Source organism: Abrus precatorius, unplaced genomic scaffold, assembly GCF_003935025.1.
Source record: "Abrus precatorius isolate BTA unplaced genomic scaffold, Abrus_2018 Scaffold3, whole genome shotgun sequence".
Taxonomy (NCBI): Eukaryota; Viridiplantae; Streptophyta; class Magnoliopsida; order Fabales; family Fabaceae; genus Abrus; species Abrus precatorius.
In genome coordinates, this window is record NW_020874373.1 from 9,441,527 (window position 1) to 9,466,010 (window position 24,484).

The 24,484-nt window shown below is 26.6% G+C and overlaps 3 protein-coding genes across 3 annotated transcripts; all 3 read left to right on the forward strand.

Moving 5' to 3' along the window:
• Positions 1–3,372: 3,372 nt before the first annotated feature.
• On the forward strand, positions 3,373–4,075 carry LOC113863150 (dirigent protein 22-like). The gene has a single exon (XM_027496606.1). The coding sequence runs from the start codon at positions 3,410–3,412 to the stop codon at positions 4,073–4,075; it is 666 nt and encodes a 221-aa protein (XP_027352407.1). The 5' UTR covers positions 3,373–3,409.
• Positions 4,076–12,245: 8,170 nt separating this feature from the next.
• LOC113863358 (dirigent protein 22-like) lies at positions 12,246–12,902 on the forward strand. Its single transcript, XM_027496914.1, has one exon. The coding sequence runs from the start codon at positions 12,246–12,248 to the stop codon at positions 12,900–12,902; it is 657 nt and encodes a 218-aa protein (XP_027352715.1).
• Positions 12,903–17,325: 4,423 nt separating this feature from the next.
• Positions 17,326–17,988, forward strand: LOC113862134 (dirigent protein 22-like). The gene has a single exon (XM_027495268.1). The coding sequence runs from the start codon at positions 17,329–17,331 to the stop codon at positions 17,986–17,988; it is 660 nt and encodes a 219-aa protein (XP_027351069.1). The 5' UTR covers positions 17,326–17,328.
• The last annotated feature ends 6,496 nt before the right edge of the window (positions 17,989–24,484 follow it).

The window sequence follows — 24,484 nt, forward strand, 5'->3', positions numbered from 1 at the left end:
CTTAATAAAAGCATAATAACTACTTAGAACAAGAAATGGAAATAAATATTGCACAATTTACTTAAAACATATTATTTTAAAAAAAATCATTATAATCACTCTATTAAGAGTTTGATCATGCTCAAAAGTTTATAAATTTATGTTGTTAAAAAATATAATTTCAATAATGGATATTATAATAAAATATACATATACTAAATGTAAATAATATTAATTTTTTAAAATATTGTCAAGATAAGTGCCAATATAATGCTATAAGAGTTTCTCATAAAAAAAGAAAAATAAAATCCAAAACAATTTTATCAAATATTTTTATAATTTTTTAATAAATAAAATATTATAATCAAGACCCCTTTAATATTTTGTTAATTCAATAAAATTTTAGTTTTAATATTAAAAAAAAGTTAAACACATTTATAGCATGTTTGTTTTTAAAAAACAAACATACTTTTAATATTCTTTATTTTATTTTATTTATCTTTTTCTATTGCATAACGTCTCATCAGTGCCTTGCTTATGCGCCGTCGAATATTACTTTACATGACCCGACCTTAAAAGTAACAGTCAACTTAAACTTTATTGATAGCTATTTTTACGAAAAAGCCTATGAGTCAACTTAAACTTTATTATAATTCAAGAGTTGTGTGCTTGACCTCCAGTTGTCCAAGAAGTGACGTTTAAAACAAATCCAAAACCACATTTTTCAAACATTGGAATAGTCATTAAAGCTAAGTTCTTGTTTGAAAATAAAAAACCCTACTCGTTGACTTGCAATGGGATTGTAATCTAACCCACGCTATATTTCTCCTCTATTTCGCGTGGTTTTACGTGCGTTAGTTGCCCTCTCAACCTTTCTCAGTCAGTTTCGAGTTTAATATAATTAATTTTAATAAAATAATAAGATAGATCTTTTTATACCATAATAAATTTTAAAAAATTTTATATTTAATTTAATTTTTTTAATTTAAATTTAATAGCTAGTAAAATAATAAATTATAATTTATTAAATTTAAATTAATATATATTTATATATAGAGAAAGATCTTTTTACAATTTGAGTCTTTCTTTTAACTTAAATCTAATAAATAGTAAAATAATAAATTATAATTTATTAGATTTAAATTAAATAAAAGACTCAAATTAGGTATAAAAACTTTTAAGCTTATATTAGTATAAGAAAAAATAATATATATATATATATATATATATATATTTACACTAGTATAATTCTAAAAACTCTTATATTTAATCTGAACCTTTCATTTAACTTACATCTAACGGTTAGTAAAATAATAAATTATATCCCTTTAAATATAAGTTAAATAAAATGTTCAGATTTAGTGTAAAAGTTTTTTTAAACTTACATGAGTATAAAAAGATCCTACCCGTATATATATATATATGAAGAATAATTTTCTTACACCAGTATAAGTCTAAAAACTCTTACATCTAATCTGAACATTTCATTATAACCCATTAGATGTAAGTTAAATAAAAGGTTCAGATTTAGTGTAAGAATTTTTAAACTTACACCAATGTAAGAAGATCTTGCTTATATATATATATATATATATATATATATATATATAAAAATTAAATTATACTAATATAAGTTATACTTACTCTTATATCATTTAATAATTTTTTATTAAATAAATTAATTATAAAACATTATTAAATTAAAAGTTACAATAATATATATTATATGTACACAATTTGAGATTAATTTAGAATTATTTGATATTTTATATATAAATTAATATAATATATATTATTAAAATTTATAAAATAAAAAATTTGATAATAATCGTATAAATGTTTATTTTTTTAAAATTGACACAAATAATTTATGTAATATATAATTATAATTCAATGATAAGATTAATAAAATATTTTTTTATATTAAACTATTAACTATATAAGAAAGAGTGTAATTTTTACTGGTATGATTAAACTACTTCATATGATAAATTTGTTTAAGGATTGTTTGAAAAGAAAAGTTTTTATGAAAAAAAGATAAAATTTAAATTATAAATAAATATTTTTAAAATTAATATTTTTAAAAATAAAAAATATAAATTAATATATTAATATAAATTTAATATATTAATTATAAATTTTTAATAATAAATAATATATAATTTTTAATTTAAAATTAAAAAATATCAAATATTTCTTCTACCAAAACTCACCTCTCATGACGTACTCTCACTAAAATCTTAAATTATTTTCAGACATTTAAGAGTTATTTAAGAAGGGAAATTTTGGACGGAAAGAAAAGGTATAAATTAATATTAATATATTTAAAATTAATATTTTTTAAAAATAAAAAATATAAATTAATATATCAACAAAAATTTAATATATTAATAATATATTTGTTATTATAAATAATATATAAATATTTAATTTAAAATTAAAAAATATGCTCACCGTTTTCTTCTTAAAAAATTTCCTCCAGACATACCCGTACGGATCATTTAGTTGAAGCCATCCGAATCCCAACCAGAATCTCTCCAACAAATAAATGCTGAGATATTTAAGTTGACCAGGTCAAATTTCACGTTTGAGTTTTGCCTCCGTTAAATGGCTTTCACTTGTAAGGTCAAAAAAACTGGAAAGCATTATTGCTTCCGAGTCAATCATGGGCAACGCCTCACGTCTCACGGCTCCATTTCAGAAGTGGTTACTATTCCCTTTTACGTTGAACCCTTTCCCTCATGCTGGGACGAAGCTTTTGTTTCTCAATTTAGCAATCCCTCCTCCTACGTTGATCATTAGCGTTTCCTTGAGATCGGGGAGAGTAGTGTCATTCCCTTCACTGTTTATCTCCTCTTGGTTAAAACCTTGAAAACAAAAATAAAAAAGTATGAACACAGATAGCTTCTATAACTTAAATACTAAACAAGAAGAATACATAATTTGCCTCTCCGTGTGTCTTTTTAGAACTAAAATTTAATTAGAACCCGATAATTGTATTCTTGTTATGTTCTGCACTAGTTTATTTGCAGCAATTCTTGATTAATTAGAACAAATTAATGCAAGAACAAAGCCACTACTAGACTTGCGACAGTATGAAGTGACAGTTCTGGTCATAATGAACTGCAATTGAGCGACCCTAGGAAAATGTCAATTGTGAAGTAACGGAAGCAGACGTGAAATTTAACGGGGTTAATTTAATTGATATGTCACAATTGAGTTCCTGGGACATGATTTGAATCAGTATTTTCCTTTTCCTTCAATCAATTTAATTTTGAATTCAGATTTTTATCATTGGACTAAGAAACAAGGATCTTAAGCGACTACATCTCCAACTTGCTATAAATAGAACCCACTGTCCTCATAGAATAGTGTCCAAAAAGGAATCAGCAAATAGCTTTTCTTACTTCCTCTCCTATACACCATTACCATGGCCAATTCTAAAACCATCTTATTCACTTTCCTGCTTCTCCTATTCCATACTTTTCTATTCTCCTTACTCGCCACCGCCAGTTACTATCAAAATATCTCTCCAGCGTATCTGGGTTTCCGTGAGGAGAAGCTCACCCACATTCACTTCTACTTCCACGAAATTGTTAGCAGCCCAAACCCTTCCCTCGTTTTTGCCCTTGAACCTCTCAAAGGTAAGTCCAAGTCTCCCCTACCATTTGGGTCCCTAGCTATGATTGAGGATCCATTAACAGTTGGGCCCAAACTGGACTCCAAAATGGTGGGAAAGGCCCAAGGGTTTTACATATCCGCGGCCCATCAAGAGGGCACCGACTTAGAACTTGTCATGGGGATGACCTTTGCATTCACAGATGGGGAATATAACGGCAGCACCCTCAGCGTGTTGGGCCGAAACCCCATTTCCTCTGCTGTGAGGGAAATGCCTATTGTTGGTGGAACCGGTTCCTTCCGGTTCGCACGTGGTTTTACTCAAGCTAGGACTATCCACGTGGAGCACTCAACAGGAGATGCTGTTGTCGAATACAACGTGTTTGTGTTCCATTATTCATCATTGTCTCTGCAGGGTTTTAACGACGGAGTCGAGTTCATGACAGACCCTGTTCTTAACAGAATACAGAATTTTTAGTTACGTTTTTAGAACTATGTTTCACTTCGGGTTCTGTTAATTGCTCCATTTTAATTAGGTGTGTGAATTGTTACTTAAATTTATAAAACTTGTGCCAAGCTATTATAGTCACTTTCGTGACTAGAATGGTATACAGAAATGTAGTGCAAAGTTTTATAAATTTCTAAACTGATTCACACGTATAAATAAGTTCAGGAAACACAGAATGTGGAGAACAATTTCAAAGACATGTTTGATTTTATTTTAAAAATAGTTTTCTGTTTTTTAAAATAAAATTTAATATAAATATATATTATATTTTATTTTTAAAAACAGAAAACTATTTTTAAAATAAACACGTTTTTATGTGCTAAATTTCAGTTAATGTTGTAATGTAAGTGGCATAGATTTGCTAAGTATGTTGCACTTAAATAACTTATGTTGGGCGATGTTATTCCTAAAACTTATGAAACATCGTGCCCATGTACAAATGCTGTACACGAAAATGATGCTAGAAATAATAGTTATGTTATGAATCAATTTTAGATGTTTTCCTTTTGTGTGAGACATCAATATTTGGATATCACACTAGACCTTTAATCAATATCTAGTTTAAGCCATATAGATTATTATGGGTGCAGTAGTGGAACTAGACTAATATTGGGGTGGCTAAACAAAAAGAATACTGTTAAAAAAGCTATTTAAAATTTGAGTTTGGATAATATTTTTAACAAATACATATAAAGACAGAAAATAAAACAAATTAATAAGGCGAAATGATTCAAAATTCATACATAAAATAAAATTAATTTATACACTTAACTTTTTCAAAAGGTATTGTTAATTCTTTTACTAACTTTTCTGAAAACTTTGACTTTAGAAAGTTGTTTTATAAACTATTTAATTAAAATTTCCTTGTAATTTAAAAACTAATCTAAAGTGGGTATATATATATATATCATAAACTTTTCTCAAAAACATTACTTATAAAATGAAAGAAAATTAAAAAAAAATGGAAGTAGGGAACTTCAAAATGAATTAGCTCTCTCATGTTAGAGGTTAATCCAAAGTAAGTTTAAATTTAAAAAGTACCAATTAATTTATGCTTAAAAGAAGAATTTTTAAATTAGTTCTGGCTTTGTAGCTAATAGTGTTAAAGCTTTATTTTCTGATAATTCTCAAGGAGTAAATTGTCCTAATTTGCTTAGGCTTTAAAATATACTAAGAAGAAAACTCGAGATATCTAATCCCTACAATATACTGCCTTATCTAATTGTTGATTAAACGTGAAAAGGTAAAAAAAGAAAAAAAAGAAATTTCATTAAGGTCTGTTTGATTCGAGAAAAATATATAGTTGTTTTATTTATTTTTTTCACTAATATATATATATATATATATATATATATATATATATATAATATGTGTGTATATACACTATAAAATCACATGACAGTATCTACTTATCAAACTAGCGAAGCTAGTAGTTTACAAAAGAAAAAAATTGATATAATGATTTAACACTTACAGGACTAGCTAGTTTCTAATAAAATTATGTTATAGAACTATTTTCAAAACTGAAAAATGAGAAACACAAAAGCACAGATTTTGCCATTTTCAATCTCAACAAAAAATTGTAATATTTTTGTTATAAATTTTTATGCAATTATTTTTAATTTTTTTTAAGTGTTTGTTATATTACTTGTAAACTTGAAAAAATATTCTATATATTTTTTAGATTAACGGTTATAATTTGTATTAGTCTCATCTTTTTGTTGTGTGATTATTTTATAAATTAATTAACGGTCATGTCAGAGTAACAATTAAATTAATTACTTATAATTGTATTAGTCTCATCTTTTTCATTAATTTTATAAATTCAATTTTTTATGCTAAAGATAGTTGTCATGCACTAATTTTTATATCACATATTTTTTGTTGTTGGATCACATAAATATTAAAATTTTGAAAAATAAGGATTAAAATAAAAAACCAAAATTTTGGGACTAAAAAGAAATATATATTTAACCCTAAATTAATGCAAGCCATAACTACAAATTAAATTTACTTTGGACTCTGTACTAAATCAAAGTATAAGCTTCCATAAAAATCAACTTTGCTGTCATGAATAATTGTTATATGTCAAGACACGTGTGATTGACCACATGATAACCCGGAAGTGAAGTTATGCCTTTTAGTCAACGGCCAACAACCCCCTAGAAAAACAAAAACTCCAACTCGATCGTGGAATAATAAACTAATAATAATTTTACAATATTAAATGGGACACTTTTAAATGTTTTTTTATATTTAAAATATATTTTTGGATGTATCATAATAATAAATAAATAATATATGATATTATATATAATATTAATTTTAAAGATTTAAAATTTACATTATAAAATTGAATTAATTAACCTTGATAAGTTACGTCCAAATTTTATAGAAGCAACTTTCGAATCACTCCGGAGGTTTTCCACCCTAAGTATACATATTCTTAATGAATTTTAAATTTATTTAAAGCATAAAATGGTGAATATTTTTAAAATTTAAAGATCTAAATACTTTTTGTATGAAGATCGTAAATTAAATAAATTTGTGAGAAGAATTTGTTCCAAAGTAATAAAGGCAGAGTTTTGGATTAAATTGAGTTGAGATCTACTCTCTAAGTTGTGAAATTCACTCTACTAAGCACTAGCCAAACTAGGTCCACTCACTTTGGTCCTGCCTTATTTTAGAATATTGACATTTTGCCTAAGGATTTTGGCACCAAAGGGAAAAAGTGGTAGAATCCTAGAAGGTGATCATAGAATCAAAGAGTTTCAGGCAAAAATTAGTGTTTAAGACAGAAAAATGTTGTGAAATGTTTAAATTATAATTTACTTCATACGGAAACTGTTTTAGAAGTCTCCAATTATCTCTATTATAACCTTTACTATCTTAAACATTGTAATATCTCTTTTTGACATAATAAAAATGCTATTATGATTACGTGCTTGTAACTTTCTCGCATTTAAACTCCATAAACATTCAATATATATATATTATGAAAATAAGTTTCGGTATTTTGAGAGGATTTAATATTTTATGACTTTTATTTTAAAATATATCATGAAACTAGAACATTTTAATTAAAAATGAAAAAGTATCCTCTCCTTCCTTCTATTATAAAATTTAACTGTCAAACATACCTAAAATAATTTTTTTTAAAAAGCTTTCACCCTTAAATCTGTATGTATTATTATTGTCAAATACTTTAAATAAAATAATACTTTTTTTTTTTTTTACTTTATAAACAAATTTACTTTAAAATAGCCATATCCTTTCTATCTTATAGACTCGTACAATTACTTTTAAAAAGACGCTTACTGTAGTTTAGAGTTCATCCGTTAAAAGGAGCAAGGTTAACTTGGAGAGGTGAATCTAACTAGCTTTTAAAGTTTGACATACAGGAGGTTAAAAAATATTCTCTTTCCTTCTCAGTCTCTTTTTTTTAGTTCTATGTTTTATTAAAACATATTTTAGAGAGTTGTTGCTACATTTGCATATTTGTGTTGTACGAGAATAAAAATTATAGATGGAATAATTGTTAACTAAATTTGAACAAGTAATCTATCTTGTTGGATTGATGAAAATAGAATATATTAAAATTTTTACGTTGTTTAAGGTATATTGAAAGAAGTCTCACTTCGCTTGGAATAAATAAGAGAGTAGGTGAATAAAGCTATATAATGGACTTGAGTCCATGATATCAAGGGACTCTAATCAGAAACATTTTAAGCTTGTATTTTCTTTTCTTATACTTTTGTATTAGAGTATTGTAAGGTTTAATTTAATTACTTGTTTTGGAAAGTGTGGGTGTAATTGGGGGTAAGGAAAAATAGTCTATGCATTGTAAATTTTTTACATAGTATTATTCTATGGTTGTGTGATTATTTTTATCTTATTTCTCTGTTAGAAGGATAATTCTCAAGGGGTAAAGGTGGTGTTTCTTTTCTTCTTTACCCCACAGTGGTATCAGAGCTTATGGTTCGGTAGGATATTCTTAATATACTTTGTGGTTGCAGCTTAGTCCGATCTTTTACATCAGAAAAGATTAATTCCTTGTTGTTGGAAAATCATCCTTGGTTACTGAAGTGTTTCAATGTCATTTCCAAGTGCTATCAAGTGTGACATAGAGAAATTTGATGGTAGGATCAATTTTGGCTTGTGGCAAACACAAGTCAAGGATGTGCTGATACAATCTGGATTACACAAGGAGTTGAAAGGAAATACTTCCAGCATGGAGGAAGAGAAGTGGGAGGAACTAGATTTTAGAGCTACAAATGCAATTCAATTATGTTTAGCTAAGAATGTTCTTGCAAACGTGCAGAAGATGTCGACGGCTAAGGAACTTTGGGAGAAACTTGAAGGCTTATATCAAGCAAAGGGCATCTCAAATCGGATGTTATTGAATGAGCAATTTCATAATTTATGCATGGATGTTGATATGAAGGTCCCTGATCATCTTAGTAAACTTAATGGGATTGTCGCTGAATTAGAGGCTATTGGAGTTAAGATTGAAGATGAAGATATAACATTAAGACTCATTTGGTCTCATTTGTCTTCCTATGAGTTTATAAAGCCTATTCTGATGTATGGCAAGGAAACTTTTAGCTTTGATGAAGTTGCTAATAAGATTCTTTCTGAAAAAAGGAGAATGAAAAGTGACGAATACATGTCAATAAACACAATGATGGTTGTCAGAAGTGGGCCTTATGGAAAGAAGAACCATAGAAAGACTATGGTATGCTGGAAATGTGAAAAGTCTAGACATGTTAAGAAAAATTGTCCAAGTGGAGGAGTATCGGAAAGAAACTCCAAGTTAGATGCTCCTACTATCTCTCTCATTTCTAGGGAGGATGATTTGTTATTTTTTTTAAAAAGATGAGTTGTGTATCCTTATGGCATATCCGCATTGCCATGGAAAAAGATAAGTTTTTTCCTAGTGAATCCACAATTGTATACGGGAGTTGGTTAATGTTGATGCAGGGTGTGCGATAATTATACATGGACATTGGTTAGCATTGATGCAAGGTGTGTGATAATTGTACATGGCATTGGTTAACATTGATGCAGGGTGTGCGGTAAGTGTATACAAGCATTTGTTGGCATTGATGCAAGGTGTGTAATAAGTGTACATGAGCATTGGTTGACATTGATGCAAGGTGTGCGGCAAAAGAAAATTCTTATAGTGGTTTAATTCCAAGTGAGTATACTTTTTATGGTAGAGTATGGTTGTCAGTATAAACAATGATGTGATTACTAGAGTAGGCAATGAAAACAGAAGATGTATCTATTTTAATCATAATGAAGATTGTTAGGATTGATGAAAATAGTACATATTGAAAATCTCACATTGTTCAAGGTATATTGGAATATATCTCACATTGCCTGGGATGAACAAGAGAATGAGTGAACAAGGCTATATAATGGACCTAAGTTCATGGTATTGAGGCATCCCACTCAAAAACACTTTAAGCTTGTATTTTACTTTTCTTATACTTTTGTATTAGAGTATTGTGAGATTTAGTTTAATTACTTTCTTTATAGAGTATAGGTGTAATTGGCTCAAAAAAGAATAGTTTATGCGTTGTAAAATTTTCACATAATGTTATTCTCTGGTTGCCATTAGATTTTCTTCAATTTTTGATGTTTTCAAGTTATATTCTTTTGTAATTATTTTTTATCTTATTTTTCTTTTAGAAGGGTAATTCTTAAGGGGTAAAGGTAATGTTTCTTTTTTTCTTTACCCAACATATCTTTATATAATAAATTAAAGAATATTTATAAAAAAATTAATTTTAAATTTTTTTAAAGAACAACATATTCATATCTTTTTAATTTTAATTTTGTTTAAATAACCGTAAATTATATTTTAATATTTTATCTCATCTTTTGTCTTTATAGTTTTTTGCAATCATTAAATTATTTTAGGATCTTTTTAAGTAGACAAAAAATAATATGACATGAAAGTTGAATAAGACATGAGAAGGAAAAAATAAAGTAAATTCTTATCCTAACATTTGAAGCATACTAAAATAACAAAAGCTATATATATTATGTTATCTTATTACACTTAGAAAGTATTTTTTTTACGATTCTATGCAACCTTTTTTTCTTTTGATTAAAATTGCAACGAATTGTAGTAGAAAAAAAAATGTACGATAAGTGTTACGTTAGGATTCAATTACAAGATATAAGGCTCGAACCATAGATTGAAAGTATGAGATTGCACGATATTTTGAATTCTACAACTATGACTATTTTTTCTGATATGACTCTCTTAAACTTTCAATGGCAATCGAGTAGCACAGATGGTGACACAATTATTATAGTGTTGGCTCAAAAATAGTTAATGAACTAGTACACAATCAATTACAAGATATAAGATTTGAGTCTCATATTAAAAATATAAGATTCCAAAGTAAAATATTTATAAGGTCTGACTCTTTACTAGGATAGCTAATTTTTCTGATGTGATTTATTTGTCAAGATTCTTTTACGTGGAATTACAATAAATCTTTTTCTACATATAAAATCTGAGACATGAGCAGAAATAAATACATAGTAATTTTACAATTTTTCAACTAGATGCCTAGAATTCAACGAATATTTTCACAAAACTTTTTTTTAGCTTTCCCAAATTGCTAAACGTTTTATACGATTCTAGTTAGTTGTTGAAAATTCCGAAAAAACAAACTAATAAAATTTTCCTCTTTGTAGCTTTCCCCGAATTTTGCCAATTAAGACTTATATAAATTTATATATGTGTGTGTTATAACAACATTAATAATATTATTTAAATGTTAAACATATATCTATTAACCTAAGAATTCATATGGATAATAAAGCAAATAAAATGTATACCTTTTGATTTTTTAAAAAATAACTTGGATAAAAATAATAAAACAAATATTTTGAAATGCATTGGATATTTTAAATATCTGTTTGTAGCGTACAAGCAACAATAGCAGAAATTAAAAGAAAATGCTAACCCAATTAAAAAGGGGAAGAGAAAAAAAAATGTAAACAACGAAGGGTGAAAGAAAAATAGTTTTAATTTATTTTTATTTAGTGTTACAGGGAGTAAATTAGTTGGTTTTAAAAAAATTCTCAATTAAATTTAGTGTGCCATCTAAATGACATTTAACATGCTAACTCAACACATCTAAGTTGTACTAATATTTGGATCACAGTAAGAGCAAACGTGATCAATAATTACATAATTAGAATCTAGGAAACAATCATACTTAGTTTAAAAATTAATATCACCTGCCATGCTAATTAAAATGGTAATTTCCTGTCACGATTGTGCTCTCTGCCCATTCTTGTTTTTCATAGTTTTACACATGCATTTCGCAATTATTAAGATCGAGATTTAAGATAACTTAAGTGGTAAGAAGTACCAATACATTATGTTTTTTAATCATCCCCCTTCCCCCTTCCCTTGGGGGTTAGTCTACGTAGCTCAGTAGGTTATTGAGCAGACGTAAGCTTAATTAAAAATATGTTTAAAAATTTGAAAACGCACAATTATTCATTATATTTAATTATTTCCAAGCATGTAGCTCAATGAACATCTAGCAGAGGCTTATCCCACCCTAGCTAGCAACGAGAAAAGAAAAGGCAATCAATTAACAGAGCTTGGACTTAAGATTAATTAATCATTTCAATCAATTTAATTTTGAATTAAACTATAGTTTGAGTGCGGGTATCTATATAATAGTTACTAAGAGTATTTTATTCTTAACCAAGGTGTGATATCTTAATACATCTTACGTTTAATATATAAATCTGTACTACTAAATTTAACAGAACTAGACATTTGTCCTCTCTCATGTCTAATGTTCAACTCAACCAGACTAAATATTTTGTCTTCTCTCATGTCTAGTATACAAATATGCTTGAGTGTACCCAATATGACTAAATATTTATGAACAATTCAATATTAAAATTGAATAGACTCTAATAATATGTTAAAAAATTTGAGTCTAACTTATTTTCAAAAGTTAACTTATAAAGAGAAGACTATCTCAATCCTTGTAAAAATAAAAAGTATTTTAACTTTATTCCTAATCAATTACGACATCTAAACATGTTATAAATAGAATCATCTCTTCAGTGAATTATCAAAATATTATTAAGCACTATGGACAACTCCAAAACTTTCTTACCCACTTTCATCATTCCCATAACCCTCACTTTCATTTTCTTGTCCACCGCCAGCGCCACTTACTACCGCAACATCTCTCCAACGTATCTGGGTTTCCGTGAGGAGAAGCTGACACACATTCACTTCTACTTCCATGAAGTTGTTACGGGCCCAACCCCCTCCCTCATCATGGCCGCTGAGCCCCTCAAGGGTAAGTCGAACTCTCCCCTACCATTTGGATCCATGGTGGTGCTCGAGGACCGTTTAACAATTGGGCCTGAGCTGGAGTCCAAACAGGTGGGAAAGGCCCAAGGGTTTTACATATCTGCGGCCCAAAAGGAGGGTCTGGAATTGGAGATAGTTATGGGGATGACCTTTGCTTTCATAGAAGGGGAATACAATGGGAGCACTCTGAGTGTGTTGGGGAGAAACAGCATCTTCGATGAGGTGAGAGAGATGCCTATTATTGGCGGAACAGGGGCTTTTCGCTTCGCTCGTGGGTTTGTTGAAGCTAAGAGTGTCAAGGTCGATTACCAAAAAGGTGATGCTACTGTTGAGTACAACGTCTACGTGTTCCATTACTCATCCTCCTCTCAGGAGCCTTTTAACGAGGGTCTTCAGTTCATGACAGACCCTATACTTAGCAAAATGTAACTTTTTTTTAATAAGCATGCCGTGTACGAGTTAGTACTAAAATTTGTCACCAGTTTTAGTTCACTTCAGCGATTAAAACGAGATACACATAAACTCACCAATTAGACTGCAAGTGAGTGGAGAATAATTCCATAGACCAACCTCCCAAACTCACTCCTTTTAAAACTTTGAATCGGATTGAATCAATAAACCTTTTGTCATATCAATAATTTTAGTCTTTGAGCTAAATCATTGCCACTCAAATAATTTATATTGGGAGCTGTCTTTTTTAAGATGTTATATTTGGCAATGTTGACTATTGAACAAGTACTGCGATAAAAAAAGAGAAAGATAAGGCATGATGATGTGATGTACACGACTAATGGAAAGGAAATGGGGTGTGAAAGCAACATTTCTCTTATATATTTTGATCCATCTTAGGGATCGTAAAATATATATCAGTATTTATATAGATTATTTGTAACATAGGAGAGAGATTTTAAACGAGTGAATATAGGTATCCTAATACCTGTCTCACGGATACTAACAGTTATATTATTAATTTTTTTATTAAATATTATTATATGTTTGGGATTTTTTTTTTATTTTGAGATAATATTTTTTCGGTATTTTTCCAATAATATTTTTCGTATATAAGCAAATAATCACATTACATGATGTTAATATAATATGATATTATATAATTTTATACAGTATTAATTTTTTAAATTTATAAATATTCATAGATACTTACTATACGCAGTGATATCCACCAATATAAATGAGGAAGAACATAAGGAAAGGATTATATCTGCACCTGCCTCGCTTAATTCATATTCTTAATCTACCTATATTTAAGTTTGTGTAATGCTTACGATAATTATTAAATCATGTAATATCAGTTAAATAGTTATACATGTATATCAAAACTTAAATAAATTAAGTATTTAGATAAGCAATCCTATAATTCATTTAATTATATTTTAGTTGGAGTACATTAAAAAATATTGTAATATTTTCATTAACGAGTTTAAAATTTTAAACTTAATAGTTGATGTAAACTAATCAAGTTTAATACTTACTAATTTTATTAGAAAATTCAAACTAACTTGCGTTGCCTCAAGTAAACCCGAGTTGATCATATCTCTATTCAACTTGTAAGTTGTAAGTACTTTTACTTAAAATAATGTTTTTTAAATTGGATCACCCGATTGGATTAGTGAAGAAACTGGTTTAAGAGTCAATGATTTAATTAAAGTCCACTCAATAAAAATTAAATAATAAATTTAATATTATATAATATGTTAAATTGTAAAAATAATAAAGTTAAGTAAAATTTAAAATTAATATAAAATGATTGTATTGAATGTTTTATAAGATAAAAAATTATAATAAAATTAAATAATACCAATTTGTATATACACATATCTTGTAGGAGACTTTATTTATTTTAAAAATAATTTAAAAATAAAAAATTATGAAAACAAGTTCAGACTGATTTACTAATAATTGTTCATACTCGATTTTAGTTTATTTAACCAATTTTTGAATTTCAATCTAACTGGTCAAATTCGTCGATTTAATTTTCAAAACTATAGTTACTTACCATGTTGGCTATTATACTTGGACTAATGGAGAGCAAGTTTTGTGTAGTACAATTAAATTTAATTAATTTTAGAGAGAAGGGTTACCAACATATTCTTTATTATTAAAGAAAATTTATTAAAATTTATGTAAATCTTACTCTTAATTTTATAATTTAAAAAATTTAATTCATAATAAATAATATATTAAAAATGTATTTCTAACACTACTCTTAATCAAATTTTAATATGTATTGAAATAATTAAGTTTTTGCTACAAGATTTATTTGATTTAATTAAGTTTTTTGTTCTTTAAAAATTATGATCTTTTATTTAATCTCTTTATTTTTTTATTTTCAAATAAATATTTCACAGAATAAAATTTTTATTCTAAATCTGTTCCTCCTGTTTTATTTTATTTGTTATGTGACGCGAGAAAAGAAGAGAAGAGTAAACAGAATAAAGAAAAGGAGTGTGAATCGTCAATGAGCGAAACAAGGAAGAAATTAAGAAAGCTAAGATACAAAAGTCTTTGGAGTGACCTTAGCTGCTAATTAAATGTCTATAATATTTCTTGTACATAATAAGAGTTCATTTTCATCATTCACCTGGTCAAGAATAGCTCCTCTCCACCCTCTCATACATCACTTTGATATTATTTAACTTGTCCTTTTCAAAACTTAAAATTTAATTAAAAGGGAAAGTAAAAAAAAAAAAGTTTTTAAATAAATATTTAACAATTTTATGAATTACTTGTAAGTTAATTTTTTAGTAGTATATTCATAAAATTTAAAATAAATAAATAAAAATAAATTAACTTTAATAAAATTCATTTTTAAAAGATTTCTTAGTTAAAAAAATATTTTTTATGAGAAAAAAATGTAAGTACAGTATCTTAAATATTTAAAGTGCTATTTATTTAATTAAAATTAAAATTTTACCTCAAGAATTTATAAGTCAAGGTTAGAAGTATATTTTAAGATTCAGTTTAAAAGTATATTTTAAGGTTAACTTGTATTAGGCTATTATAATTTAGGTTAAACAAATTTGATTCACTTTTGTGATGAGTTAAAAATTGCTAATTTAAATCAATCTGTTTATTTAATGAATAAATTTATTAAATAAAAATTTCATAATATGTATATAAATTGGATTAATAGAAATTACATGAGAATTTTGTGAATCAAATTTTTTAATTTAACTCATTTATAATTAACTAACTTTTTTAACTCATAAATTAACTTAACTTACCATATGCTGTGAGTTGACTCAACCTAACTTGTGAATTAGGTGAGTTGGATTAAAAAAACACATGAAAAGTTTGTGAATGAATTTTTTTAAACTTAATTTATTTATATTTATCTAATTATTTTAACTTATAAATCAATTTGATCTTACCATATGTTATGAATTGACTCAACCTAACTTATGAAATATAGCTGAGTTGGATTAAGAATAAAACACATAAGAATTTTGTGATTTTTTTGTTTTTAACTTAACTCATAATTTACAATGTGATAAGTTGACTAAAAATTTATAATCCATTTTATAGTTATCTTTTTTCGCATATTGTCAATATTTTAATCTTATTTGACAAAATTATAGTAATACAAACAACCCAGCGAGTAGCCAAGTAGCCATTAATAAGTGATTTTTTCAGTGATATACAATGCAACATACAAGAATCGTTACTATTATTTATACACCTTGTCCAATGTTTCAAGAAACTCCACACATCCAGAATTTTTAAATATATTGTGTTGAATGATTTTAATATGTTTTAACTTTTCCTTTCGTATAGGAGTTGCCAAAATAGAAAAGGAAACTGAGATGATGTACATATTTTGATTGATGAATGCACTTTCACGAACAACCCCGTACCTTTTGACGACCGATATTATCATTATGAAAGAGGTTGGAAGACAAGACAGAAAATTTTAAGTTGAAATAAATGATACAATAGAAAGAAATAAAATAATAAATAATGTTGTAAGAAATTAATATAAATAATATTTCTTTATTTGATTAGTTGATATTAAGATTTGGAAAATGATCATTTTAAATTATAAAATAAGTGTGAAATGGGTGGAAAATATAAATAAAAAAAAGAAGATAAATAAAGGTATATATATATATATATATTATAAATGACATGATAACAAAATTTAAAATCAAATTAGTTATAAGACTTTCTCTGAACACTAGCATTGCACCCTGCTTACATTAATTGTTTAAAAAAACTTGATTTGAAAATGTCTACGATAAGACATGTAATTAAAATGAAAGTAAAACTAAAAAAGATATACCAGTTAGTAGGACTTTCTCCGAAGACTTGCATTGTATCTTACTGAATATTTGGAGAAAAATAAAATTTTTCTCCGAAAATTTTGTTTAAAAAAATAATATAAAAAATTATAAAATTTTTCTATCTTATGTTTTATTTTATTTTAAGAAATTCTTTCGTTTAATTTTTATAAAAATGGAAAATATTAGTTATTTTTAATTTATAATAAAAAATTTATTCATTTTTATAAGTTTTTTCAAATCTAATTGTATAAAAAATTGATTTAAAAATATCTAGATACCTAATTGAAATAAAAGAAATAGGTGTAAGCAGATGCAATGCAAGTTTTTTATATGTATATAGGATATGATCTTCTTCTTATACTGAATTTTTTTTAAAAAAATAAGAAAAAAATTTCTTAAAATAAGAAAAATAATATTTTCACATTATTACGTCTTTATCATATTATATTAATTTAAGAAATATATTAAAAATAATACACAGTTTTCTTATAAATATAGAGTATGAAACATTCCATAACATAACTCATTTTTCTGATAGACCAGTAAGCAGGAGTATCATGCTTGGTGTTATGGCAAAATCCAGAACCCCCTTCTCCACATTCTTTATTCCACTCACTCTGTGTGTTTCCATCCTCTTCTCCTCCCACATAACCGCAAAAGCTTCAAGTTACTCTCGAAGAATCTCACCAGCATCTGTCGGGTTCCACGAGGAGAAGCTGAGCCACCTTCACTTCTATTTCCACGACATAGTCATTGGACCGAACCGCACATCGGTGACTGTAGCGGAGCCCCTTAAGGGTAAGTCAAACTCATCCCTCCCATTCGGAACGGTGGTGACCATCGAGAACCAATTGACCGTGGGGCCCGAACCTGAGTCCGAAAGCGTGGGAAAGGCACAAGGGTTGTACGTGTCTTCGTCCAGGGAAGGACCCGAAATGGAAGCGGGGCTAACCATGGCTATGACTTTTGCGTTCACGGAAGGCAAGTATAAGGGTAGCAGCCTCAGTGTGTTGGGGCGAAACGTTATTAATTACCCCGTCAGGGAGATGCCCATCCTTGGTGGCACCGGAGATTTTCGGTTCGCACGTGGGTTTGCTCAGGCCAAGACTCACGCTTTCGATCACACCACAGGAGATGCTATCGAGGAGTACGACGTTTTTGTCTTCCATTATCTTCCCAGCACTTCGCCATCGGTGAATTTTCATCAAGAACTATGATTCATAATCAATCATGCAGTGTTAAAAAACGTTAATTTTTAATGTACTTTTTTATTATTAATAAAATTTATTAAAAACTATCTAATAATTTTTATCTTTTATAGTCTTAAATTTCAGCTAACAACGGATGACATCTTAGATAAAGTATCTTTTTAATTCTTCTCTGGGATTAAACATGATAGGTCATGTTCAAGTTCTATTATATACAAATTCACTTGAATAGACACAAATTTTTATGTACAAGTTCAGTTGAATATGAATTACAAACGAGAATTTTTTTGGGACCTTTTAGACTTTACGACACTTCATAATGTCCTATCTTTAAACAAAATAATAGTGTTAGCAATTATTTAATATTTTTAATTTCTTTTTATCATATTATATTACATTTTATATCTACTATTTCTTTTTTCATTTTATTATTATTTTTTTAAATGTATATATTTCCATAACTGTGTCTCCAAAACATTTTCTTTTGTAATAAATCTTGTATTACAGGCAATACTGTTGGCATAAATTTAAACAATTAAGTTGATTCAACATAAAAAAAATGACAGTACATGTGATGTCTTAGAAAACCATCTTCATGATTCCTTACTCAGCTTGATCCCAAGTTAATTTTTATGGATTTAAATTTTAAAGAATAGGTTCGATATATTTTAAAGATGAATTTGTAATATACCTCAAGTCATCTTAACCCACTCTAATGGGCATTAGCTATTAGTTTACTAACAAGCATTAGTTATGATGTGTGCAGCTAATGGAAAGATAACAGGGCATTAGTCGTCAGCCAACTCACATACCCAACGACCCGATAAATTTAATTCAAACCAAACACCAAAATGCAGTTTGGTTCATATTTGGTTTAGTTTAAATAATAACATGCCCATTGTAATTTGGGTTAGCATCAAATTTTAAGGAATAAATCCAATTATATGCAAAGATCTGATTCAATTAATGTACCTATTCAATGTTCGAAATTATTTTTTAGTACTTACTTACCTTCAAACACAATAAATATCGTTGACATGAGAATTTAGTTTATTCATAAAAACTTATTAGAACAACATGTGATCTTTTAGATATATCTAATGATTATAGATAGTTAGCTAATAAGAAAAATTTTGCAATTTTGTCAGCTAAAGACAGTATATAAGAAGACATGTAATTTTATTTGATAAAATATAAGAGATGTTGAACTATATTAAAGTTATACTTTTTTTTAAATAGGTATTTTTCCATCATATTAAAGCTAAAAGTTCATTTAGATGATCAAATTAGACTAAAATTATGGAAAAAAAATGAAGATAACAAAAAAGCAAAAGATTGGAAAAAAGTGTTTCTTTTCACAAATTACAAAAATATCTATTAGTTGGTGAATTTTAATACTAACAAAGGATTGTAACAAAGTAAAGAATAATAAGAGAAAAGTTACCAATAAAGTAAAGAAATATGAAACTTTATATAAAAGAGTGATTTGTTGTGTTAAAGTAAGTTATTTGTCTAAGTCTTGCATTAATAAACTTAAATAAAAGAGAGGTAATTGAAAACAAATGGAATGACGAAAGGGGAAAAAATCCTTTTTCAGAAATGTTTTGGTGTATGGGAATTAGAGTGGGATGATATGTAAGAATCTTGAAGAGTATTGACATCAAAGGAGAAAGAGGAGGTGCTGGAAAAAAACAATTTGCATTATACTACAAAAAGAGAGTAAGAGGGTGTGAGAGGGTGGGTGAGGTTCATAATGGGTGGACGCTTGTGATGACTCAATAGAGAAAATATCAAGTAAAATTTGACAGTTATATTGGTCGTGTACAAATATTACTAACATTTTTTTGTACAAACTTTTTGGAGAATTATGAAGTGTTAGCATTACGGGAGATATTCCAAAGGTATAGGAAGGTTGGGGATGTGTTTATTTCGAAGAAATAAGAGTGATAATGCATTTGAAAAGGAGGCTGACCGAGGTAAGCCTTTGTTAATTGAAATTTATGAAGAAAGGAATTAATTGGTGGGACATGAAAGTTGATGAAAACTTGGTGTTATTGATAAGGGACTAACATGAGTCAAGGATGTGGCAAAAAAAAATTTTATAAGCAAATCTAATGACCTGATTATTGGGTATTCCCATGGGTTAGACGAGGCTAATCATGTATTAAGTCAAGAATTAACTTCCTTTCAATCCAATGTTGTTGTTGAGGAGGTAGTGCAAGAAAGAATTAATGTTAGAAATGCACTTTGCAAGGCGAGGAGGAAGAAGCATGGGCCAAATGTCTGGGATATGTTGCAACATTGGCGTTGATAAGTTCGTAATTAGGCCCTCTTCTATGACCCATATATTTATGTTTAACCGTTATTTTAATTGAGTTTTACAATGATTTATATGTTAAATGTGCTATTTAGTATGAAGATGCTACAAGTGAATTTTAGGTGCGTTTTGGATGCAAATTGATGAAAGATTAGAGCGTCGTAGCAATCAGCACATCCATACCCTTTCATCAAGGCTTTGCACAGTCATACTCATTTGCAGGAAGCCCAATTATAAAGAGCTTTTAGGGTTTTCAAACCCTATAAAAGAGATATCTTAGGCATCTTGTTGGACACACTATTTACATCTTGTCTTTTACTCTTTGGTACACTTCACATCTCATTTCTCTTGTACATGATCTTTGACATACTCTTGGTGAGACTTGAAGTTTCGAGCAATCGTACTTAAAGATCAGGAACTCATCTCTAGTTTATGATTATTTTAGTTCTTTCCTTTAACATGAGTAATTAAGTTCATAACTAGGGCTATGAGAACTATTATTCATGAATTTATGAGATTTTGAAGTTTGAATCTATATTTAGTTTCCGTTTGTGATTAACTTTTATTCTATTGCACATAATTATAATCCTAATTAATTATATCCTTAGACGATCGAACCTCGATTAGTTAATGAATCTATATGGCAAAATAAGACAAAGGATTAGGTGGACCAAACTAATCTTTCTCTTCTAATCGTTATTAAATTAAATAGTTCATAGGTACTTTATGCTTTTTTTAATTGATGTTTTGCATGATCATTGAAAATATTAATTAGAAAAAAGAATATTAATATTTCATAATCATTGGATATTAATAGTATGAATGATTTGTAATAACAAAGAAATCAAATTTAGATTTAAATGAAAAAATAAAATAAAGGATTGAATGAGAAAACTTATACGCCCTAAATTCCTCTCCTATAAGTTCAACCAAAATATGTGTTGTTTTATTTGCTTTTATTCATAATTAATTTTATAATTAAATTCTGGTTTTTATAAGATGTCACATCTTTTAGGCTCAAACAATTGAATTAAAAATTTTTAAATAATTAAAAATCAATCTTTGTGAGATGATATTTTAAAAATTTATTTTAAAATTTTTTATTATTTCTTGACGAGTATACTTGCCTAACAAATAGGTGTCAAAACAAGTTTATTTCTGTTTCTCAAACGTTATCTGTTTCTAGTAAGGATGATAGAGAATTGACAAAAAAAATAATATTATAAATTAAAAAATATGCAATCATTTTATGCAGTCATTTTTTAGTCTTTTGAGCAATTGTGTGTTAAGTAGTGATTTATAATTTAATCTATTAAAAAATTGTAAATGTGAGAATTTATAATTTTATGTAAATATTTTTGGGGGACTGAGAATGCAAACGAGAGCTCTCTTTTTAACAAATAAAATAAGATAGTTTCAGCTTTTTTTTCAAACATTAACAACCGCAGTTATATATGAATTTTCAAAATAATTTTGGGCCGTTTCCGTACTTTGTGAATTGAGACGCCAGTGACCCAATGGATCGGAGACAAGTCATAAAGGACAGAAATAGTGGGAGATAATTTGATATACAATAAATCATGTATATACAAGTATAGTATTAATTTTTTTATAGAAATAATATTTGATATTTTTATTTTTATTAAAGAATTTATTCTATTTATATACTTTTTTATCTTTTGTTTTTTATATTTTACATTTTAATAGTTATTTTAAAAAAATTTCAAATAAATAGCAATAAAAACTAATTATTTTATGTATTTTTTTTTAATTTTATGATATACAAAATAACTAGAAAAAATATACATGAAAATAATACCCATTAATAGTATTTTATACTTACCTATAAATTTGTTATTGTAAATCCAAATAAAAGAATACTTAAATAATTTTCATTTAGTTTAATTCTTCTAAAATTAATATTACTTTAAATTTTACTTGCATGAATAAAATTAGTATGAAGTGGATAAAATTGTTTAAAGTCTGAACAAAAATATTTGAATTTTTTTGTATAATTGATTTTTGTATGTTTCGTTTGTAATACATTTGAATTTTAGTTTGACTAATCATAGTAGCAAAATGAACATGCTCTTTTTTTATACATCAATACATAACATTTTAAATAGATATATTGTCTAGTAAAATGTGATAATTTTTTCTCTGACTTTTCATTAGAGAATGAATCATTTCATAAAAAAGAATAATACAAATACAAGTGAAATAACTAAAGGATAGTAAAGTTCGACTGTTGACAGTTAATTAAATTATTTGTAGTATGGAAATATTATTATTTTAATTTTTTAGAAATTTGTAAGATGTAAAATCAATTACCAAATTTTTGTAATCAATTTTATTTGATATTCTTCTTTAATTGATATTAAAGTTAATTCATGTAAGTTTTCTGAGACATTGTTGACTTCGTCAATATTATTAATTTGAGATTTAAATGTTGACATTGTTTCATAAAAATTATGTGTATTAAATAAGAATTTAATTTGTATAAATTAACAGAGTAAGTGGATTGTAATATTAGTAATTTTTACTTTTATAAGAATTAATATAACAATTATATATAATGTATTTTTATTAGTAAATAGTGTAAAAAATTCTACACTAACTAATAACTATATACTAAAATTAAACTTATTAAATAGTTAACGTTTATGACTATTTATATATTGATAAATGTTTTTAAAAGTTTAATTTTGGTGCATTATTTTTACATTATTAATCAATTAGAATACATCACAGTAATAATTTTTACATTAATTATTATAAAAATTAATAATTTTTACTATATGATAATTTATGATGGAATGACAGTATGAAAAATATTGATACTCTCAGTAATCTAATTTAATTTCTTATTTTATTATAGTGTTTATAATATTAATTAATAGAATATATATATATATATATATATATATATATATATTAAGACTAATAAAAAAAGTGTCATGATATATAAAATAATTATAAATTTATAAAATTGAATTTTAAAATAGATGATTTTTAAGTAAAAATTTTTGTATTCTTAATATTATTTTAATACTAATAAATACAATTTTTAATTAATAAATATTAATAATTAATATTGTTTTTAGAAATCATTAATTGTTGGGGCTTCGGGTAGAAGCTTTGATAGCCTTATACATAGCCAGACTAAAGAAACAGTTTAATACTTTTTCTATGCGTACTCTTATAATATTTCGTCTTTTAAAATATATACTAATGTAAGTAGAAAACTATTTAGCATTTTTATCAATAAAATTATGCATGATTATTAATATTAAAATATAATAATTTAACCTTCTATTTAAGTAAAGACTGATGTAGACCAAAAATAAAATAGTAATAAAAAAATTTTATGAAAAAAATTTAAAATATTTTTTGACACTTTTTCTTATTTTCTTTCATCACATAACTCCTTTTATCTCACATTAGTCTCTCATTTTTTTTAATAAGTGGAAATATCATTACTAAGAACAAAAACTAAACAAGGGACGATAAATGTGGAAAACAAATAGAAAGCACTCTCACTACTCTCTCCAACAAAAACTAAAATCAATGAACTTAGCACCCTAAAAGTTAACTCAATTAATCTTCTTTTGTTTTTTCGTAATAAGTAAAATTAAAATAATTTTTTGCCTATTGTTTAAACACCAACTTTTGTTAACAACTTCTATAAACACTTTAAGTAATGAGAACTTTATTCAAATTAAGTTAATAAATCATTTTTTTATAATTATTTAGTGCCAAAGTCATTGATTTATTTTATAATAAGGTTTTCTCTTTTAGCTTTGCTTTATTTTTTATTATTATTTTATTGATTAAAATTTGTAGTGAATTTTGTTCAAATTTTTATTTATAATTATCGTAAACTCTTATTTCTTGCTTTATTGTATTGTATCTTTTCTAAACTTTCTCCTTGGACTAAGAATTATATATATAATATAAAAGATGAAATAACAATAAAAGACTATTTAGAAAAAAAATTAAACAATTTTTTATATAGAAACCAAACAAAAAGAAACTTTGTGTACAGACTAAAAAATTATTTAAAGTTTTTTATTTACAGTAACAAATCTTTGCGATCTCTTATTGAACCATTAAATGCACGACATTTTTTTTAATTAAAAATTTAATTTTAGTTTATTACCCATATATTTCATATTGTGCAAAAGTCAA

Coding starts and splice junctions, on each gene's coding strand:
- LOC113863150 (XM_027496606.1), top strand. CDS start 3,410: ATGGCCAATTCTAAAACCATCTTATTCACTTTCCTGCTTCTCCTATTC.
- LOC113863358 (XM_027496914.1), top strand. CDS start 12,246: ATGGACAACTCCAAAACTTTCTTACCCACTTTCATCATTCCCATAACC.
- LOC113862134 (XM_027495268.1), top strand. CDS start 17,329: ATGCTTGGTGTTATGGCAAAATCCAGAACCCCCTTCTCCACATTCTTT.